The 18554-nt window shown below is 39.7% G+C and overlaps 1 protein-coding gene across 1 annotated transcript in view; it reads right to left on the bottom strand.

The window, feature by feature from the left end:
• MARCHF1 (membrane associated ring-CH-type finger 1) overlaps positions 1-16893 on the bottom strand; it is a 131740-nt gene extending 114847 nt beyond the window's left edge. Inside the window, exon 1 of the mRNA XM_040237354.1 lies at positions 16697-16893. Coding sequence (XP_040093288.1) covers positions 16697-16887 — 191 coding nt within the window. The 5' untranslated portion in view covers positions 16888-16893. The remainder of the gene's footprint in view (positions 1-16696) is intronic.
• Positions 16894-18554: the final 1661 nt, after the last annotated feature.

The following is an 18554-nucleotide window of genomic DNA, read 5'->3' as shown; positions in this document are numbered from 1 at the left end:
CTTCCAAAGAACACCCAGGACTGATCTCCTTCAGAATGGACTGGTTGGATCTCCTTGCAGTCCAAGGGACTCTCAAGAGTCTTCTCCAACACCACAGTTCAAAAAGCATCAATTCTTCAGCGCTCAGCCTTCTTCACAGTCCAACTCTCACATTCATACACAACCACAGGAAAAAACATAGCCTTGACAAATATATAATATATATATATATTTAATAAATATGTTAGTGTTTTAGTTGCTAAGCTGTGTCAAACTCTTGGCAATCCCATGGACTGTAGCCTGCCAGGCTCTTCTCTCCAAGGGATTTTCTTGGCAAGAATACTGGAGTGGGTTACCGTTTATTTCTCCAGGGGATCTTCCCCATCCAGGGATCAAACCTGGGTCTCTTGCATTGCAGGCAGATTCTTTACCAACTGAACTACCAGGGAAGCCATATATATATATGATATATATATATATTCCTGGAGGAGGGCATGGCAACACACTCCAGTATGTGAGAGGGTAACAGGCAAGAAAGCCAGGGGTCTCCAAATGGAGGAAATAGCTTGCAAGTGTCAGACATTTTTATCTCTCTTAAGCGGCAGGAGGAAACAAACTAGTGATATTTTTTCCTTCCCTATACAAATTTAAAAGGAGGTTTCTCTTAAAATACTGTGTTGCCATAATGACACCTGGTTTCACCTGAAGTTAACTATTCTCAAACCTAGAGATAACCAATGCATTTCTTTTATGGAAATGTTCATCTTAAGCTATGCTAATGTACTATGCATTTACCCCAAACTCTGTCTTCAAGTCGGTTCCATCTCCTGGCTCAGAACCTACTTGACAAACCAGTATGTTATACTCATATATTGTTCCCCTAATCTATGTGAAGAAAGCTGAGTGCCGAAGAATTGATGCTTTTGAACTGTGGTGTTGGAGAAGACTTTTGAGAGTCCCTTGGACTGCAAGGAGATCCAACCAGTCCATTCTGAAGGAGATCAGCCTTGGGATTTCTTTGGAAGGAATGATGCTAAAGCTGAAACTCCAGTACTTTGGCCACCTCATGTGAAGAGTTGACTCATTGGAAAAGACTCTGATACTGGGAGGAATTGGGGGCAAGAGAAGAAGGGGACGACAGAGGATGAGATGGCTGGATGGCATCACTGACTTGATGGCCGTGAGTCTGAGTGAACTCCGGGAGTTGGTGATAGACAGAGAGGCCTGGCGGGCTGCGATTGATGGGGTCGCAAAGAGTCATGCTGCAATTCATGGGGTTGCAAAGAGCTGGATACAACTGAGTGACTGAACTGGACTGAACTGAATCTATGTAAATGAAAATATTTGTATGGTGATCTGCCCTTCTTCAAGATTCAAGTTAATCATTTTATGGCCCAGAATGAACCATTTCATGCCAAGATTATTCCAAAATGCATCTTATTGGTGAGGAGCCTGGTGCCATTCTGAGTTTTAAGACATCCCTTTCTTTTATAAACAGACTGCTAGTGACTATATAACATCCAGGTGAAGACTAGCAGGGGGGTACTCTTTCTGTCCCCTTCTGATGCCTATGTCAGAAGCTTTCTCTATCTCCTTTATACTTTAATAAAACTTTATTACACAAAAGCTCTGAGAGATCAAACCTCATCTCTGGCCCCGGATTGAATTCTTCTCCTAGGGGGGCCAAGAATCCTGGCGTCTTTGCGTGAGTCAACAACAATCTTTCATATGCTTGCCTGGAGAACCCCCATGGACAAAGGAGCCTGGCGGACTTCAGTCCATGGGGTTGCAAAGAGTCAGACATGACTGAGCAACTAAGCACACACACACAGACACAGACACACACATATATATTCTTTTTTATATTCTTTCCAATATGGTTTATCATTTGAATAAAGTTCTCTGTGCTATACAGTGGGACCTTGCACTGTTTGTTTTTTTTTGCTTTGTTCTGCTCATAATTCTTTTCCCACTTCTTCTGGTACTGGTGCTATTCTTTTTGGTGTTAGAATATTCATTCCCCAACTCATAAGTTTCTGAAGGGGTTGCCAGAAGCTACATTTTAAATCCAACCTTTTCACTCAAGGACATAGCCCAAGCCTACTGACCTGCTGACAGTGATTAGCCTACAGATGTGACCTAAGAAAGGCTAATTCTAGCCCTTCTCTGGGATTTCATGAAACTGCTTGAAGAGAACATTTACCTTTCCTGTGAAGCCACTGTACAATGTAAGGCTGCCACTGTTTTTGTCCACAATGCTTATTCTCTCTGCTGTACAAAGGAAGCTTGACTGGAGTCAGAGAAAATAAGAACGACAGAGAGAAGGCATGGAAGCAAGGGAGCCACATTGCCTGACTCTCTGAAGGTCCTGAGACATACCTGAATTTTCAATTTCTGTCACTAATACATCAAGCTCATTTTAACTAGTTTCAGCCAATTTTAACCTGGGAGATGAGTCCAGACCAAAACGGGGTAAAGGGTGGATGAAGAGGGAGAACAGACAGGTAGAAGACACTCAGTCATAAGGGTACGGTGGTAATGGGGAAGAGGACCCAGATCAAAGCAGCATCCAGAAGAAGAAGTGATAGGACTTGGTTGGGACCAGATATACTCAATGAGAAGGAAGAATTGTCAAAAACAGGAAAATTTTTGCAAGAAGGGGCAGTTAGGATGGGGAAGTGGATTTGAAGGGAAATAATAGTCAAATGATGACAGCTGAGTTCCTGGTAAAGCCAGGACTTTGTCAGCCTACGGTTTCAGTTTGATGACCCACCCCACACTGGGATGATGGTGGGAAATCAGGAAGGTGACCTGCTTTTGTGCTCTGTGGCAGTGCTGAGCAGAGGACGACAGAAAACTCTGATTATGCTTCGCACACTCAGACTTTACCAGGCAGAATTTGTAGCTTCGAACAGAGGTTCTTGAATTGTGATCCCTAGATGAGCAGCATCTGTATCGCTTGAGAATGTATTAGAAGTACAGAGTCATGGCCCAACCCCAGAGGAAGGCATGAGAGGCCCTCGGGGTGGGAGCAGGGTCTGCCTTTGACTAGGCCCCGTGGTTGACACGGATATCCACTAACAGCTGGTGAAGAGTATGCTCTATATGGGGCTTTACCACAGGTGAGGCAATCCACCACTGACTACTATGATTTCACACAGGAAGAAGGACTCCCTTTAAAAAATTCATTTTCCCTGAATCTATTCACTCAAAAACTGTGTATTGAATATGTGCTATCTGCCAAGCAGTTTGGACACTGTAGAAAACAAACCTGATATCGTCAACTATGAAAATACATAGATGTTGGCAATTAAAAATTAGGCTATAGTCAGGGTAGAACAAGACGGTGGAGGAGCAGGTGGACGTGGAGTCCATCTCTTTTCACAGATATATCAGGAACACACCTTCAGACACAGAAGTGCATGCAGAACACCAGCTGAGAGTGGACGGGAGGACCTGACCAGTGGAAAAGAATATATAGGAGCATGCAAAATTTGGTAGGACAAAGGAACTCGGTAGGAAAAACAGGAGTGTTAGTAGGACTGGACCTGCCCTCAGTGGGTGGGGGAACTGAAACAGAGGCCTGATCTCCACATCGGGGCAATTGTCTGAGTCAGAGGAGAAACATTTAAGGCTGGGAGTGAAACAGTTGATCTGTGGCAGCCTAAATGGAATGAAAATCAGACAGTCCTTGCCACAGTCATACAGACCCCAGACGGGGATGCAGATTCCCCTGGAAGTTGCAGCAGCTAGGACCTGGAATTTAGGGATTGTGGAGCAATCCCAGGATGAGGGCTGCTGTTAACTGCAGAGAGACAAATCAAGGGGATTTGAGGGAGGAGATTGGGGTGGGAAATGCCTGTGGAGGAAAGCCAGGCAGCCGTGGAAGCAAGGCAAAACTGCTGAGTCATGCATAGGGGGTGGAGCCATCACCATAGCCTCTCTCTTCCCACACGCCAGCATCAGCAGCTGAACAATAGAGAGGCTGGCCCATCAAACACCTGATGCATTGAGTAGGACCCCACCCAGGGTGCTCCTTTAAGAGACTGATGCGCCAGAACTACAGAGTAGGACACCACTCAGGGTGTCACTTAAAGTGCCTGACATGCTGATCTACAGAGTAGGAACCCAGCCAGGGGGCCCCCTCTATGTGCTTGATGCACCAACAACAGAGAAGGACCCCAGGCAAGGGATCCCTCTAAGTGCCTGAAGGGGCAGAGCTACAGAGAAAGGCTGGTGAAAGAAAGAGGCCTTCTCATTTCCAGCTACAAGAGTCTTGAAAAAAGACTCAGATAGGGCCATAACTCCTGGGGCAGAGGAGTTATGTCCGTGTCCTGCACACTTTGTGCACCCAGGGTCCCTGCAAGCCAAGCAGTTTCACCACCTTCACACTCAACTCTCACTAGGGCAGAGCAGCCACAGGCAAAAAAATAATCTTGTGTCTATACATGCAGGGTCGCTTTGGTTGTGTCCAACTCCTTGTGACCCTGTAGACTGTGGTCTGCCAAGCTTCTCCATCAGGGGGCTTCTCTAAGCAAGAATACTGGAGTGTATTGGCCAATACTGGTTGCTATACCCTTGTAGAGCATTGTATTTCCTGCTGCCTTAGCTGCCAACTCCCCTGAGTACCTGGTGCTGCCAGAAACACTGCGACCCAAGCAGCTGCACCTCCTCCACACCTGGCCCTCACAGGGGCAAACCCAAGTCCTCCAGGGCAGCCTCAGGAGCAAACTCCAGTGGATGACCCCCCATCCAGAGGTGGAAATAAAACTACAATTGAAACCCAGGGGCAGTGTGGCTAAGAAAGAAGACACAAAACTTTCCCACCAGCTATACAAGCTGCAGATTAAATTTCCACAATCAACTGGGCAGACTCTGTGTCTATGGAATATATTAAAGGACTTTGAGAGCTCCCACAAAGGAAAACACACTAGTTGTGGGAGCTGTGGACATTGGAAGCAAGAACACACAGGCATAGGACCAGATTAGATTCTGAGCTGCCCCTAGAGCAGGTCCAGAGAGCAGCACAGTGTTGGAGGGCATCCTAGGGAGGTGAGATGGACTGTGACTCCCAGCGAGGGAAAGGACTCTGACAGCAGTGATTCTGACAGCAGTGACTTATTATTCTTACCTTTTCACTTGTTCTATAGATTCCTTTGGATTTTTTTTGTTTGTTTTTCCCCCTCTGTTGTAGTTGTAGATTTTATTGGCATTATGAAATCTAATTAAATTTTTGAGCTTTTTTTCCACTAAGTCACATTTTTTGTTGTCATAAACCTCTGCCTCTACGTTGGGCTTTTGCAGCTCTGTAGAGTTTTCCTTCTCTTTTTTAAATTTTAATTTTTTTAACCTATTATGATTTTTTCTACATTTATTCCTTTGTTTGCTTTTCCTACTATTCTGTTCCCCTTGCAGCTAATCTTCAATGTATATAAATCTTTATCTACCTCTATTTAACTTTGCATACCTATTTTCTTTCTTTTCCTCTCAACATATTTGTTAGTTTTATTTTCATTGCTTTATTCCCCAATTGGCATCTTGCTTTAGTTTTGTTTTCCAGTTTGTGCTTTAGTTAGTTTTGTTCTTAACTGGTAGATATAATTTTTGGTTTCCTTTGTTCATCAGGTCAATTTGTTGTACTTTAGTTTTGTTGGACTGTTTTGATTTTGCTTATGGGTGTGTGTATATATATGTGTGTGTATTCAGTCACACTTTTTATTGTTATAAGCCTCTGCCTCTATGTTGGGCTTTTGCAGTTGTGTGGAGTTTTCCTTTTATTTTTTCCCCCTTTCTTTCTTTTTCTTTTCTTTTCTCTTTTTTACAATTTTAATTTTTAATTTTTTAAAACTATTATATTTTTTCTACATTTATTCCTTTGGTTGCCTTTTCTACTGTTGTTTCCCACTTAAAGTTGATCTCTAATGTATATAAATCTTCTTCATCTACCTTTATTTAACTTTGCATATCTGTTCTTGCTTTCTCTTCTTTCTTTCCTTTCCTTTCAACATATTTGTTAGTCTTGTTTTCATTGCTTTATTCCCCACTTGGCACCTTACTTTTTTGTTTTCCAGTTGTGCTCCAGTTAGTTTTATTCTTAACTGGTAAACATAATTTTTGATTTCCTTTGTTCACTGGTTCAATCAACTGTACTTTATTTTTGTTGGACTGTTATCACTTTTCTTTTGGGTGTATATGTATATATGTATTTTCCATTATTTTAATTATTATTTGCCTGATTTTGTAACTGCCATTTATCTAGGGTTCCCCTTTGGTTTCTCATTTTTGAGTATTTGTTTTAATCTCACTTAATGCCATAACAAACTACTTGTGGAATCTTCATTCCTGACCAGAGATAAAGTCCTGAATCTTTGTAATAGGAGCAGACTCCAGGCTACCAGAGAACTAACCCTAGGGAGTATCAAATTGTGAGAACTCACACAAAGGAAACCACTGGAATACAAGACTCAACATCATACAACCACTGGTAGAACCCTGTGCAGGACACCTCATCTAAACAATAAAACAAAAATACAAACCCAATCATCAGCAGACAAGATTACCACCCCAGTCAGCCTTGCCCATCAGAGGAAAAAGAAACAAACAAAAAAAACTCAGCACAAATATCACCCTGTATGAAGCTTGCACAAACCAATGGACCAACCTTAGGAGGGCAGAAACCAAAAGGAAGAAAGAATTTAACCCTGAAGCCTGAGAAAAGGAGACCTCAAACACAATAAGTCAAAAAAAAAAAAAAAAAAAAAAGGCAGAGAAATACTACACAAATGAAGACCAAATTAGAAACAAATAAATGAAGAGGAAATAAATGAAGAGGAAATAAGCAAACTACCTGAAATAAATAAATGAAGAAGAAATAAGCAAACTACCTGAAAAAGAATTCAGAATAATGATAATAAAGATGAAAAACCTTGAAAACAAAATGAAGAAAAAGCAAGAATCAAGTCCAAATAAATGAAGAGGAAATAAGCAAACTACCTGAAAAAGAATTCAGAATAATGATAATAAAGATCAAACACCTTGAAAACAAAATGAAGAAAAAGCAGGAATCAATTAACAAAGACCTAAAAGAATTAAAGAATAAACATACAGAGATAAACAACACAATTACTGAAAATAAAAATACTCTGGAAGGAATCAATAGCAGAGTATCTGAAGCAGAAGAACAAATCAGTGAGCTGGAAGATAGAATGGTGGAAATAACTTCTGAAGAGCAGAATAAAGTAAAAAGAATGAAAAGAATTGACAATCATCTCAGAGACCTCTGGGACAATATCAAATGCACCAACATTCAAATTTTAAGGGTCTCAGAAGAAGAGAAAAAGAAAGGGTATGAGAAAAGTTTTGAAGAGATTGTAATTGAAAATTTCCCCAACATGGAAAAGGAAATAGTCAATCAAGTTCAAGAGGCACTGCTGCTGCTGCTAAGTCGCTTCAGTCATGTCCGACTCTGTGTGACCCCGCTGTCCTTGGGATTCTCCAGGCAAGAACAGTGGAGTGGGTTGCCACTTCTTTCTCCAATGCATGAAAGTGAAAAGTGAAAGTGAAATCGCTCAGTCATGTCCAAATCTTAGCGACCCCTTGAACTGCAGCCCACCAGGGTCCTCCATCCATAGGATTTTCCAGGCAAGAGTACTGGAGTGGGTTGTCATTGCCTTCTCCGCCAAGAGGCACAGAGTCCCATATAGGATAAACCCAAGAAGAAACACACCAAGACACATACTAATCAAACTAACGAAGACTAAACACAAAGAAAGACTATTAAAGGAGCAAGGGAAAAGCAGCAACAAGTAACATAGAAGGGAAACCCCATAAGTTTAACATCTGATCTTTCAGCAGAAATTCTGCAGGCTAGAAGGGAATGGCAGGATATATTTAAAGTACTGAAAGAGAAAAATCTACAACCAAGATTATTGTACCCAGCAAGAATCTCACTCAAAAATGATGGAGAAATAAAAACTTTTCAGATAAGCAAAAGTTAAAGAGAATTCAGTACCATCAAACCAGCTTTACAATAAATGTTAAAGGGACTTATATAGTTAAGAAATACAAGAGAAAAAAAAAAGATCTACAAAATCAACTTCAAACAATTTTAAAAAATGGCAGTAGGAACATAAATATCAATATTTACTTTAAATGTAAATGGATTAAATGTTCCAACCAAAAGACACAGACTGGCTGAATGGCTACAAAAACAAGACATATATATATATATATATGCTGCCTACAAGAAACCCACTTCAGACCTAAAGATACATACAGACTGAAAGTGAGAGGATGGAAAAATATATTCCATGCAAATGGGAAGCAAAAGAAAGCTGGAGCAGCAAGTCTCATATCAGACAAAATAGACCTTAAAATAAAGAAGATTACAAGAGATAAGGAAGGATATTACATAATAAACAAGGGATCAGTCCAAGAGGAAGACATAACAATGCACCCAACAAAGAAGCACATAAGGCAAACACTAACAGACATAAAAGGAGAAATTGATGGTAGCACGATAATAATAGGAGACTTTAACACCCTTCTTACACCAACGAGCAGATCATCAAAACAGAAAATTAATAAAGAAACACAAGTCTTAAATGATACATTGGATAAGATGGATCTCAATGATATCTTCAGGACATTCCATCCAAATGCAGAATACACCTTCGCAAGTGCACATGGAAGATTCTCCAGGATAGACCACATCTTGGGTCACAAATCAAACCTCAGTAAATTAAAGAAAATTGAAATCATATCAAGCATCTTCTCTGACTACAATGCTATGAGACTAGATATCAACTACAAGAAGAAAAACTGTAAGAAACACAAACACATGGAGATTAAACAATACATTTCTAAATAACCAACAGGTTACTGAAGAAATCAAAAGGGAAATAAAAAAATTTCTAGAAAAAAATGACAATGAAAACACAACAACTCAAAACCTATGGGATGCAGCAAAAGAAGTTCTAAGAAGAAAGTTTATAGCAACACAATCCTACCTCAAGGAACAAGAAAAATGTTGAATAGAAAATCTAACTTTACACCTAAAACTGGAAAAATAAGATAAAAAGCCCCCTAAATTATCAGAAGGAAAGAAATCATAAAGATCCAAGCAGAAATAAGTGAAAAAGAAATGAAAGAAACAATAAGTAAAGATTAGTAAAACTAAAAGCTGGTTATTTGAGAAGTTAAACAAAATTAACAAAACTTTGGCTAAACTCATGAAGAAAAAGAAAAGAATCAAATCAACAAAATTAGAAATGAAAAAGGAGAGGTTACAATAGACAATGTAGAAATACAAAGGATTATAAGAGATTATGAATAACTATATGGCAATAAAATGGATAACCCAGAAGAAATGGACAGATTCTTAGAAAAGTTCAATCTTCCAAGACTGAACCAGGAAGAAATAGAAATTATGAACAACCCAAATAAAATTACTTAACTTCAAGTTGTGATAAAAAAATCTCCCAAAAAACAAAATCCCAGGACAAGATGGCTTCACAGGAGAATTCTATCAAACATTTAGAGAAGAGCTAATGCCTATTGTTCTAAAATTCTTTCAAAAAAATTGCAGAGGAAGGAACACTTCCAAACTCATTCTACGAGCCATCCATCACCCTGATACCAAAATCAGACAAAGATAACACATGAAAAGAAAACTACAGGCCAATATCACTGATGAACATAGATGCGAAAAGCCTCAACAAAATTTTAACCAATGGAATTCAGCAATACATCAAAAAGCTCATACACAATGATCAAGTTGGGTTTATTTCAAGGATGCAAGGATTCCTCAATATATATAAATCAATCAATGTGATACTACCATATTAACAAATTAAAAGATAAACACCATACAAAAATCTCAACAGATGCAGAAAAAGCCTTTGACAAAATTCAACACCCACCTATGATTAAAACTCTTCAGAAAATGGGCATAGAAGGAACCAATGTCAACATAGTAAAGGCCATATAAGATAACCCTACAGCAAACATTATTCTCAATGGTGAAAAACTGAAAGCATTCTCCCTAAGATCAGGAACAAGACAAGGGTGTCCACTCTCACCACTATTATTCAACATACTTCTGGAAGTCCAAGCACAGAAATCAGAGAAGAAAAATAAATAAAGGAATCTAGATTGGAAAAAGAGAAGTAAAGCTCTCACTGTTTGCAGATGACATGATACTCTACATGGAAAACCCTAAAGATAGTATCAGAAAATTATTCGAGCTAATAAGTGAATTTAGCAAAGTTGCAGGATACAAAATCAGTACACAGATATCACTTGCATTTCTATACACTAACAATGAAAAATCAGAAAGAGAAATTAAGGAATCAATCCCATTCACCACTGGAACAAAAAGAATTAAATATCTAGGAATAAACTTACCTAAGGAGACAAAATAACTGTACACAGAAAATTATAAGACAGTATTGAAAGAAATCAAAGATGACATAAACAGATTGAGAGACATTCCATGCTCCTGGGTAGGAGGAATCAATATTGTGAAAATGACTATACTACCAAACACAATCTACAGATTCAATGCGATCCTTATCAAATTACCAATGACATTTTTCACAAAACTAGAACAAAAAATTTCACAATTCATATGGTAACACAAAAGACCCTGAATAGCCAAAGCAGTCTTGAGAAAGAATGGAACTGCAGGAATCAACCTTCCCTGACTTAAGATTATACTACAAAACTTCAGTCATCAAGGCAGTATAGTATTGGAACAAAAACAGAAATATAGACCAATCGAACAAGACAGAAACCCCAGAAATAAACCCATGCACCTATGGGTACTTTATTTTTGACAAAGGAGGCAAGAATATACAACGGGACAAAGACAGCCTCTTCAATAAATGGTGCTGGGAAAACTGGACAGCTCCATGTAAAAGAATGAAATTAGAACACTTCCTAACACTTTACACAAAAATAAACTCAAAATGGATTAAAGACCTAAATGTAAGACCAGAAACTATAAAATTCTTAGAGGAAAACAAAGGCAGAACACTTGATGACATAAATCAAAGCAAGATTCTCTATGACCCAAGTCCTAGAGCAACAGAAAGAAAAACCAAAGTAAACAAGGGGGACTTGATTAAACTTAAAAGCTTTCTCACAGCAAAGGAAACTATAAGCAAGGTGAAAGACAACCCCCAGAATGGGAAAAAATAATAACAAAGGAAACAACTGACAAAGGATTAATTTCCAAAATATACAAGCAGATCATACCAAAAAACAACCCAATCAAAAAGTGGGAAGAAGACCTAAACAGACATTTCTCCAAAGAAGACATACAGATGGCTAACAAACATGTAAAAAGTTTCTCAACATTGCTCATTATTAGAGAAATGCAAATCAAAACTACAATGAGACATCACCTCACACCAGTCAGAATCGCCATCATGAAAAAGTCTACAAAAAATAAATGCTGGAGAGGGTGTGGAGAAAAGTGAACTCTTGAAGTTGATGGGAATGTAAATATACATTTACAGCCACTATGGAAGACAGTATGGAGATTCCTTAAAAAACTAGGAATAAAACCTCCAAATGACCCATCAATCCCACTCTTAGGCAAATACCCTGAGGAAACCAAAATGGAAAAAGACACATGGATCCCATTGTTCACTGCAGCACTATTTACTATAGCTAGAATATGGAAACAACCTACATGTCCATGAACAGATGAATGGATAAAGAAGTTGTGGTATATATACACAATGGAATATTACTCAGCCATAAAAGGAACACCTTTGAGGCACTTCTAATGAGGTGGATGAACCTAGACCCTATTACACAGAGTGAAGTAAGTCAGAAAGAGAAAGGTAAATATTGGATACTAATGCATATATACAGAATCTAGAAAAATGGTACTGAAGAATTCATTTACAGGGCAGCAATGGAGAAACAGACATAGAGAATAGACTTATGGACATGGCGAAAGGGGAGGAGAGGGTGAAGTGTATGGGAAGAGTAACATAGAAACTTAATATTACCGTATGTAAAATAGATAGCCAATGGGAATTTGCTGTGTGGCTCAGGGAACTCAAACAGGGGCTGTGTATCAACCTAGCATGGTGGGATGGGGAGGGAGATGAGAGTGTGTTTCAAAAGGGAGTGGATATATGTATACCTATGGCTGATTCATGTTGAGGTTTGACAGAAAACAGCAAAATTCTCTAAGGCAATTATCCTTCAATAAAAATAAATATATTAAAAAATTAGGATATGTTGACTGAATCACTATTCTGTACACCTGAAACTAATACAATATAATAAATAACAATATTGCAATAAAAGTTTTAAAAGATGATATGGAAATAAAGGGGACCTGAGTGTTGGTTAGGGAATCACAAAGTTTTCCCCAAAGGAATGACATCTAAATTAAGAAGAAATGATTAGAATTAATCTGGTGAAGTGAAGATCAGATAATATGAAGGTATTCCTGAAAGGTGAGAGCGTGGCTCTTTCAGAGACCTGAAGACAGACCAGCATGAGTAGGTCATTGTTAACAATGCTGTTGAAGCTAAGGAGGCTGGTTTGACAGATCATTCAGACCCTTATAAATTCTATTAAAGATTTTGAACTCACCACAGACGGCAACTAAGAGGCTATTGAAAAGTTTCAAGCATAAGCTAACATAATTTTTTAATGTAAATTTTCTATGTAGAAAAAGGCAAATTCTTTTCCATTCCACAAGTGTGGGTATGATGGCATGATGATTTAAATTTCCTCTAAGTTGTAGGTTACTAACAGAGACACTTTCTCTGCATGAGGCTTTGATGAGGGTGGGTAGAGTGGGTAGTGGGTAGAGTGTCCTTGTGGGACTAAATACCAGGAAGAAACAAGGAAGAAGGGGCTTAGAAGCTGCTTCTGCTTTGTGGTTCTGGCTGAGACTGGTCCTGCTTGTTCATGTCTGAAGTGGCAGGAATGCAAGTTCATATTCCTATCCTACACAGGGACCCTGGTGCTCAAGCTGGTCCCATCTACAGCCTTTAGAGATGTCATTCACTTTCCAGTCACCCCCCCTGAGAATGGTACCCAGATCCTCTCTGGCCTTGAGAAGATTTTCACTGTTAATATCTTGGTGTGATTGTCCTGTGCTCAGACATCACGTGAATGACCAATGGAAATATGCAACGATTTAATGTCAGTCTGTGTATAGTTCACTAATGCTTGGAAAAACACTCAGACTGAGTCTGGACTGCCCTCCCACATTTCAGTGATGTGACTCATGTCTGCTCAATAGCTGATCCTGCACTATCACAAACAGCCTGCCTATAATTGAACTCATTATCTTTCCCAATTTAGCTGGCCTCTGACACTTCTGTTTCTGTCAGTAGCACCAGCTTTTACTGCCTCCCAAGGTCCAAGATCTGGAGTTATCCTTGACTCCTGTAGAGTCTGCCTTTACCAAGGCCAAGTGTTCAGTTGTTCCTGATGACCTGGCAGTGGGGTGATCCTGCCCACCTGAGGGGGTCCTGCTCAACCTGCCCCAAGGGCCTGGATGCCCGCCAGGCCTCTCTGCCAGGCTAGCTTCTCCTTTCCTCAGTCCCAACCCCAGCTCTTAAGGGGATCCCAGGTTGTGGTAGCTCCCAGCAATTTCCCTTTTTTTTTTCAAACTCCTGTAGTATTCCTCTTCTAAAATCTTGAACTTTCATCTTTTCAAGTGTACATTCAACTTCTGTCACTAGTTAATAGGCCACTTAAGTGAAGAATCAAGTCTTTCTGTCACTTTTTATCCTCAGCTCCCAGTATAATATATGGCCCATAGGATTTGCTTAGTGGGTATATTTTGGCGATAACCCACAGCAAGAAATAACTGTAGGCCCATTGATACCATTTTATTAATAGGAGTCTATGTTAAATATTCTGTTTCTCCAGAGCAGTGCTTTTAATTTTGGAGAACCAGCCACTATGACTCTAATCGCAAGCATTCCTTTTTTCTCTAATTACCATTAAGTCTACAACTAGCTTCTTTAACTGTCTTCCATTAAATTACATTGAAAGTAGATTTGGGGAATGACCACAGATGTTTGCTAGTGAGGAGTTCTTAGTCTAGACTAGAAGTAGTGTTTTATTCTGTCCCCAGACATTGTAGCGAAGCCACACTTAAATCATAGTCAAACGATTACAAGAAATTTGCTTGCTTCAGTGTATGGGTCAAACGGTGTCACTTCTCGTTTAACTCCCTTAGCGTGCTTTGCATGGCCCTCCCCACCTCTCTGACCTCATCCCCACCAGTGCCCCCTCCCTCCCTATACCCCAGCAGCAGCAGCAGCAGCTTTCGGTTCCCCAGACCCCAGTGGCATGCTGTCTGCACACCCTTCCCTGTTCCTTCCTCGATTAGTTCCCGTCATGCCTGGGCCACAGGCAATTCGTCACTTCCTTAAGACAGTCCTTCTCTGATCTCCCAGCACAGATCTACTTTCCTCGTTATACACTCCTACATCACTTATCACAACTGTGATTAACTGTGACATAGTTTGTGTTCATCTCCACCAGACAGTAAGCTCTCAGATGTCAAGTGCCTGCAATAAAAGCCTGATGCACTCTAATCAATAAATGCCTGAGTGAATAAGTAAATGAGCGTTTTTTGAATGACCCATAAAATTTTCAGAGAAACAAGCATTATAATATTATTTATATCCAGAGATGAATTTTCCTACTCATCCTGCCCTGAACGAACATAGGAAGCTCTCTCTGGGTCCTGTGATTGACATGAAAACACACACACACACATTTTATAAAGTACAAGTTTTGTAAAAGCAAGCCCCAAACCAAGCATTATGCAAAAAAAAAAAAAAAAAAAAAAAAAAAAAAACCTTGACTTGCTCCTAAACAGAACTCAAGTAACTTAAATGATTGGGTAATAGGAACATTCAAAATATTTGTTTTGTTTCAAATTGTCTCATTGGTGCAAACTAGCTTGGGTAGTCACATCATTTTTTTTTTTTAATTTTAAATTATTCTGAAAATTGTATCCACTTGGGTAAAAAGTGCAAGCAAGCAGCCTCATAGATATTAATATGAATTGTCTGCATGTTGAAACTTTTTAGTACATGGTTATCACCAAAGTTAATGTGGTTTCCTTCTCAGAAGGTCCCAGCAGCCCGGCTGGTGCGTCTGTGACCTGTTGCTGTGTCCTTTCACTCTTGAATTACCTGCTGAGTCAGACAACTGGAGAACAAATTGGCACCAACTGCAGAGGAGACTTTCCTGGTACAAAAATCTGACCTTAATCCTCCCAAGCCTTGAATATCCACTGTCAGGGAGCTAAAAGTTCACCAGATTTGCACTAAGATCTCACACTCTCATTTGTGTTTCCTCCACAATTCTTGTCTTCACTGAGAGAGGGGACAGGTCTCGTTTTTTCAATTCTTTGACCAGGATAAATCATCTTTCAGTTAAAAGAAGGGAGAAAGGGAAAGCTAACTATTTTGGAACAGCTTTCAAAACCATGGATATTTGTGCATCATTCTCCCCATCCCTTTGCTCATTTTATCACCTTATATCCAATCGGACAAATAACAGTATGAATAAATGTTATGTTTTGAGGGCAGGGGACACACACACATGTAACTCACGGCGGGAGGAGGTATATTTGGGGTGGCATCAAATCTTTCTCTGGAGAGACTGACCTGCATGCGTGTAAATGATCAGACCCGTCATGGTCCGTGGCAGGAGGCTCCTGGAACCCCGCATCACCAGCAGACTTGCCACCTTTGACCGCCAGCATTTCAGTGCTGCAATCTGTCCCCGAAAATCTTCTCTTGATTGCTGTTTCATTTTGCCCACACCGATGTAGGAGTTGAGGATCCCTGTGGTGGTCCCCCCCTCTGCTCTCCTGTTGCTTCCTTGAGGGTCTTTGACCCTCAGAGGTCCCTCTCGACAGGGAGACATCACATCCTTCATACGTTGTGTCTTTTGCTCCGTGCAGGTTTAAAGAGCAGCTCTCACAGCTGGTCAGCTCCGTGTGCTTTCTATCTTTGGATCCCAAATGTACTGGATTGATTTCATTAGGAGCAGAAGACTCACCCAGGTTTCCGCTTGTTTTGTTATTTCTCCTTCTTCTCCGCGACAGGCGGAACTTCACTTGGGCTCTTCTCTTTGCCTGAATCCAGTGACTCTCACGGGTGGAAGATGAGTCTGAAGAATCTGTGTCGGTCTCACTGTATCGGGGGCTGGGAACGTGGAGGTGAAAGTCGCTTCTTTTCCCTCTCCCCTGTTCCTGAGCATGCTCGTACCTCTGAGATGCCCGCCTCCTCCTCCTAGACTTCTGTGTTACTGGTTTCTTACCAGGCTCCTGCCTAGCAGGGCTCAGCACTGTGACAGGGGTGCTGTGCTCAAGTGAGGCTCCTGACATGTCATGTGAGATGGCAGATCTAGACAAAGCAGCAGGCAAAGGATGAGGGATTGGGGTGGGGAGGAAAGCCATGGGAATTGGAAAGGAGAGGACAGCCATGGGAAACAGAAAGAGAGAGAGATGAAAATGACAGCATGGACCCAAAGTTGGCAAACAAAGATCAAATGAGGAAAATGCAGTAAAGGAAAACAAAAAAAATCAGGCTGATATAAATCATCCACAGACAAGACAAGACAGCAGCAAGAGTCACACAGTCTCAATATATACAACAAGAGTACAAAACACTGGTCTAAAAGCACCAAACAGGCTCGTTTGCTGCACACTTACCTGCAGATGTCCTGAGTGGATGGACAGACAGACAACCTTGACTGGCTCCTGGGAGCTGTCCCAGTTGTTGGACTGCTGGCCTGGAGAAACAAGTTAGACAATTTGGCATCTTGGTTAAGGTAATACATGGTTGATATCTTGCTTTTTTTCCACATATTTAAAAAATTACAACAAACGTGGCTGCCGGTCATGTTGTTCATAAGGCAGCTCACAGGATATAGGAAGTCGGAGGGCAGGTTTTGCAAAAGTAAAACTGATTTGAGGAACTTGGAACAGCTGAGATGCTGTACCACTTTGCTGTTGCTTCATTTGCGATAGAGGAAGATGATTCCACAAGTTTCTATTCTATTTACTGTAAACTTTTGAGTGGAATGGCTCAATTTGCCTTGGAAACAAATATGTAACCCTTGAATAGCCTGTGATATAAAGGACACAACGGCTGTTGTGTGACAAAGATGATACTAATTCAGGAAGCTTCAATAATCAAATAGCCATTAGATTGCTAGATACTGCCTGGAGTTAACAGTAAGTCACTTTAAAGCCCCATGAGATGATATATTTAAAAACACTTTGTAATATTTAAAAGCCTGCAGTGATTATTATTATCATGGAGGCTAATAAAAATCTATCCATCACAACATTATTAACCTTCTTAACTTTTAACTTCATGACCAGACTATGCCTGAGAATAAGAAAGCCTGAAATAATGCAGATTGGCATAAATTTCAGTCTGTTTCATGAGACTCCTATATTTGAAACACAGCATTTACTTCACTACTTTGAATTTTCTAACCATTATATTTAGTACATGTGATGATGATAAATAAAAAAAACTAGACTGTGTGAAGAATTTACTGTGTGCCAGGCATGGTACTGTGGTTTATTTACCATCTGTTTAATCCTTATAATAATCTCACAAATGGGAAATAATAACTAATAGTTTTGAGGGAATATTATATGCCAGTCACAGTTCTAAATAATTTTCCTATGTTCATTCATTAGTACAAGAAACACATGTGGCAAATACGATAATTTTTTCCATGTTACAGATGAAGGAACTGAGAAATCAGTGCTGCTTGGTAGAGCAGAGCTTCATGTCGGAAATTCTGCTCCTTGATCTGCTCTCATACTCAACTCACAAGGCAACACCCTCCTATACACAGAGGAAATCCAGGGGATTCAATCACAGATTTAGACCAGTCTGATTGCACAGATGAAATTGCCAGCAAGAAAAATAACAGTAAAGGTAGTAAGATTAACCCCAAATTTCAAAGTTCTAAAAATCCCCATATTAAAGATACATGCATATAAATCAACTATAAGGAAAAAAAACTGCAAAAAAGCGTAAGCGTGTGAAAGCTGCACGATATGTTACTGAACAACCAATGTGTCACTGAAGAAATCAAAGAAGACATAAAAAGTACCCGGAGGCAAATGAAAATGGAAACAACCTATGCAACTCAGCAAAGATACTGTTAAGAGGAAAGTTTATTGCAGTACAAGCTTACCTAGGGAAACAATTAAAAAATCTCAAATAAACAACTTATCTTTACACCTATAGGAACTAGAAAAGGAAGAACAATCAAAATCCAAAGTTGGCAGGAGGAAAGATATAATAAAGATCAGAGCAGAAATAAATGAACTAGAGACTTAAAAAACAATAGAAAAGATTAAACAAAAATAATAGAAAAGATTAAACTAAGAGCTTGTTCTTTGAAACCTTTTCAAAATTGATAAACCTTTAGCCAGGATCATCAAGAAAAAAAGAGAGAGGGCACAAATCAATAAAATCAGAGGGGGAAAAGTAAAACTACAATCAACACCACAGAAATACAGAGGATCATTAGAGACTACTATG

Source organism: Oryx dammah, unplaced genomic scaffold (assembly GCF_014754425.2).
Source record: "Oryx dammah isolate SB20612 unplaced genomic scaffold, SCBI_Odam_1.1 HiC_scaffold_3, whole genome shotgun sequence".
In the NCBI taxonomy this organism is placed as follows: Eukaryota; Metazoa; Chordata; class Mammalia; order Artiodactyla; family Bovidae; genus Oryx; species Oryx dammah.
Note: the sequence above shows the minus strand (reverse complement) of the source record. Positions and strands in the feature narration are given on the sequence as shown.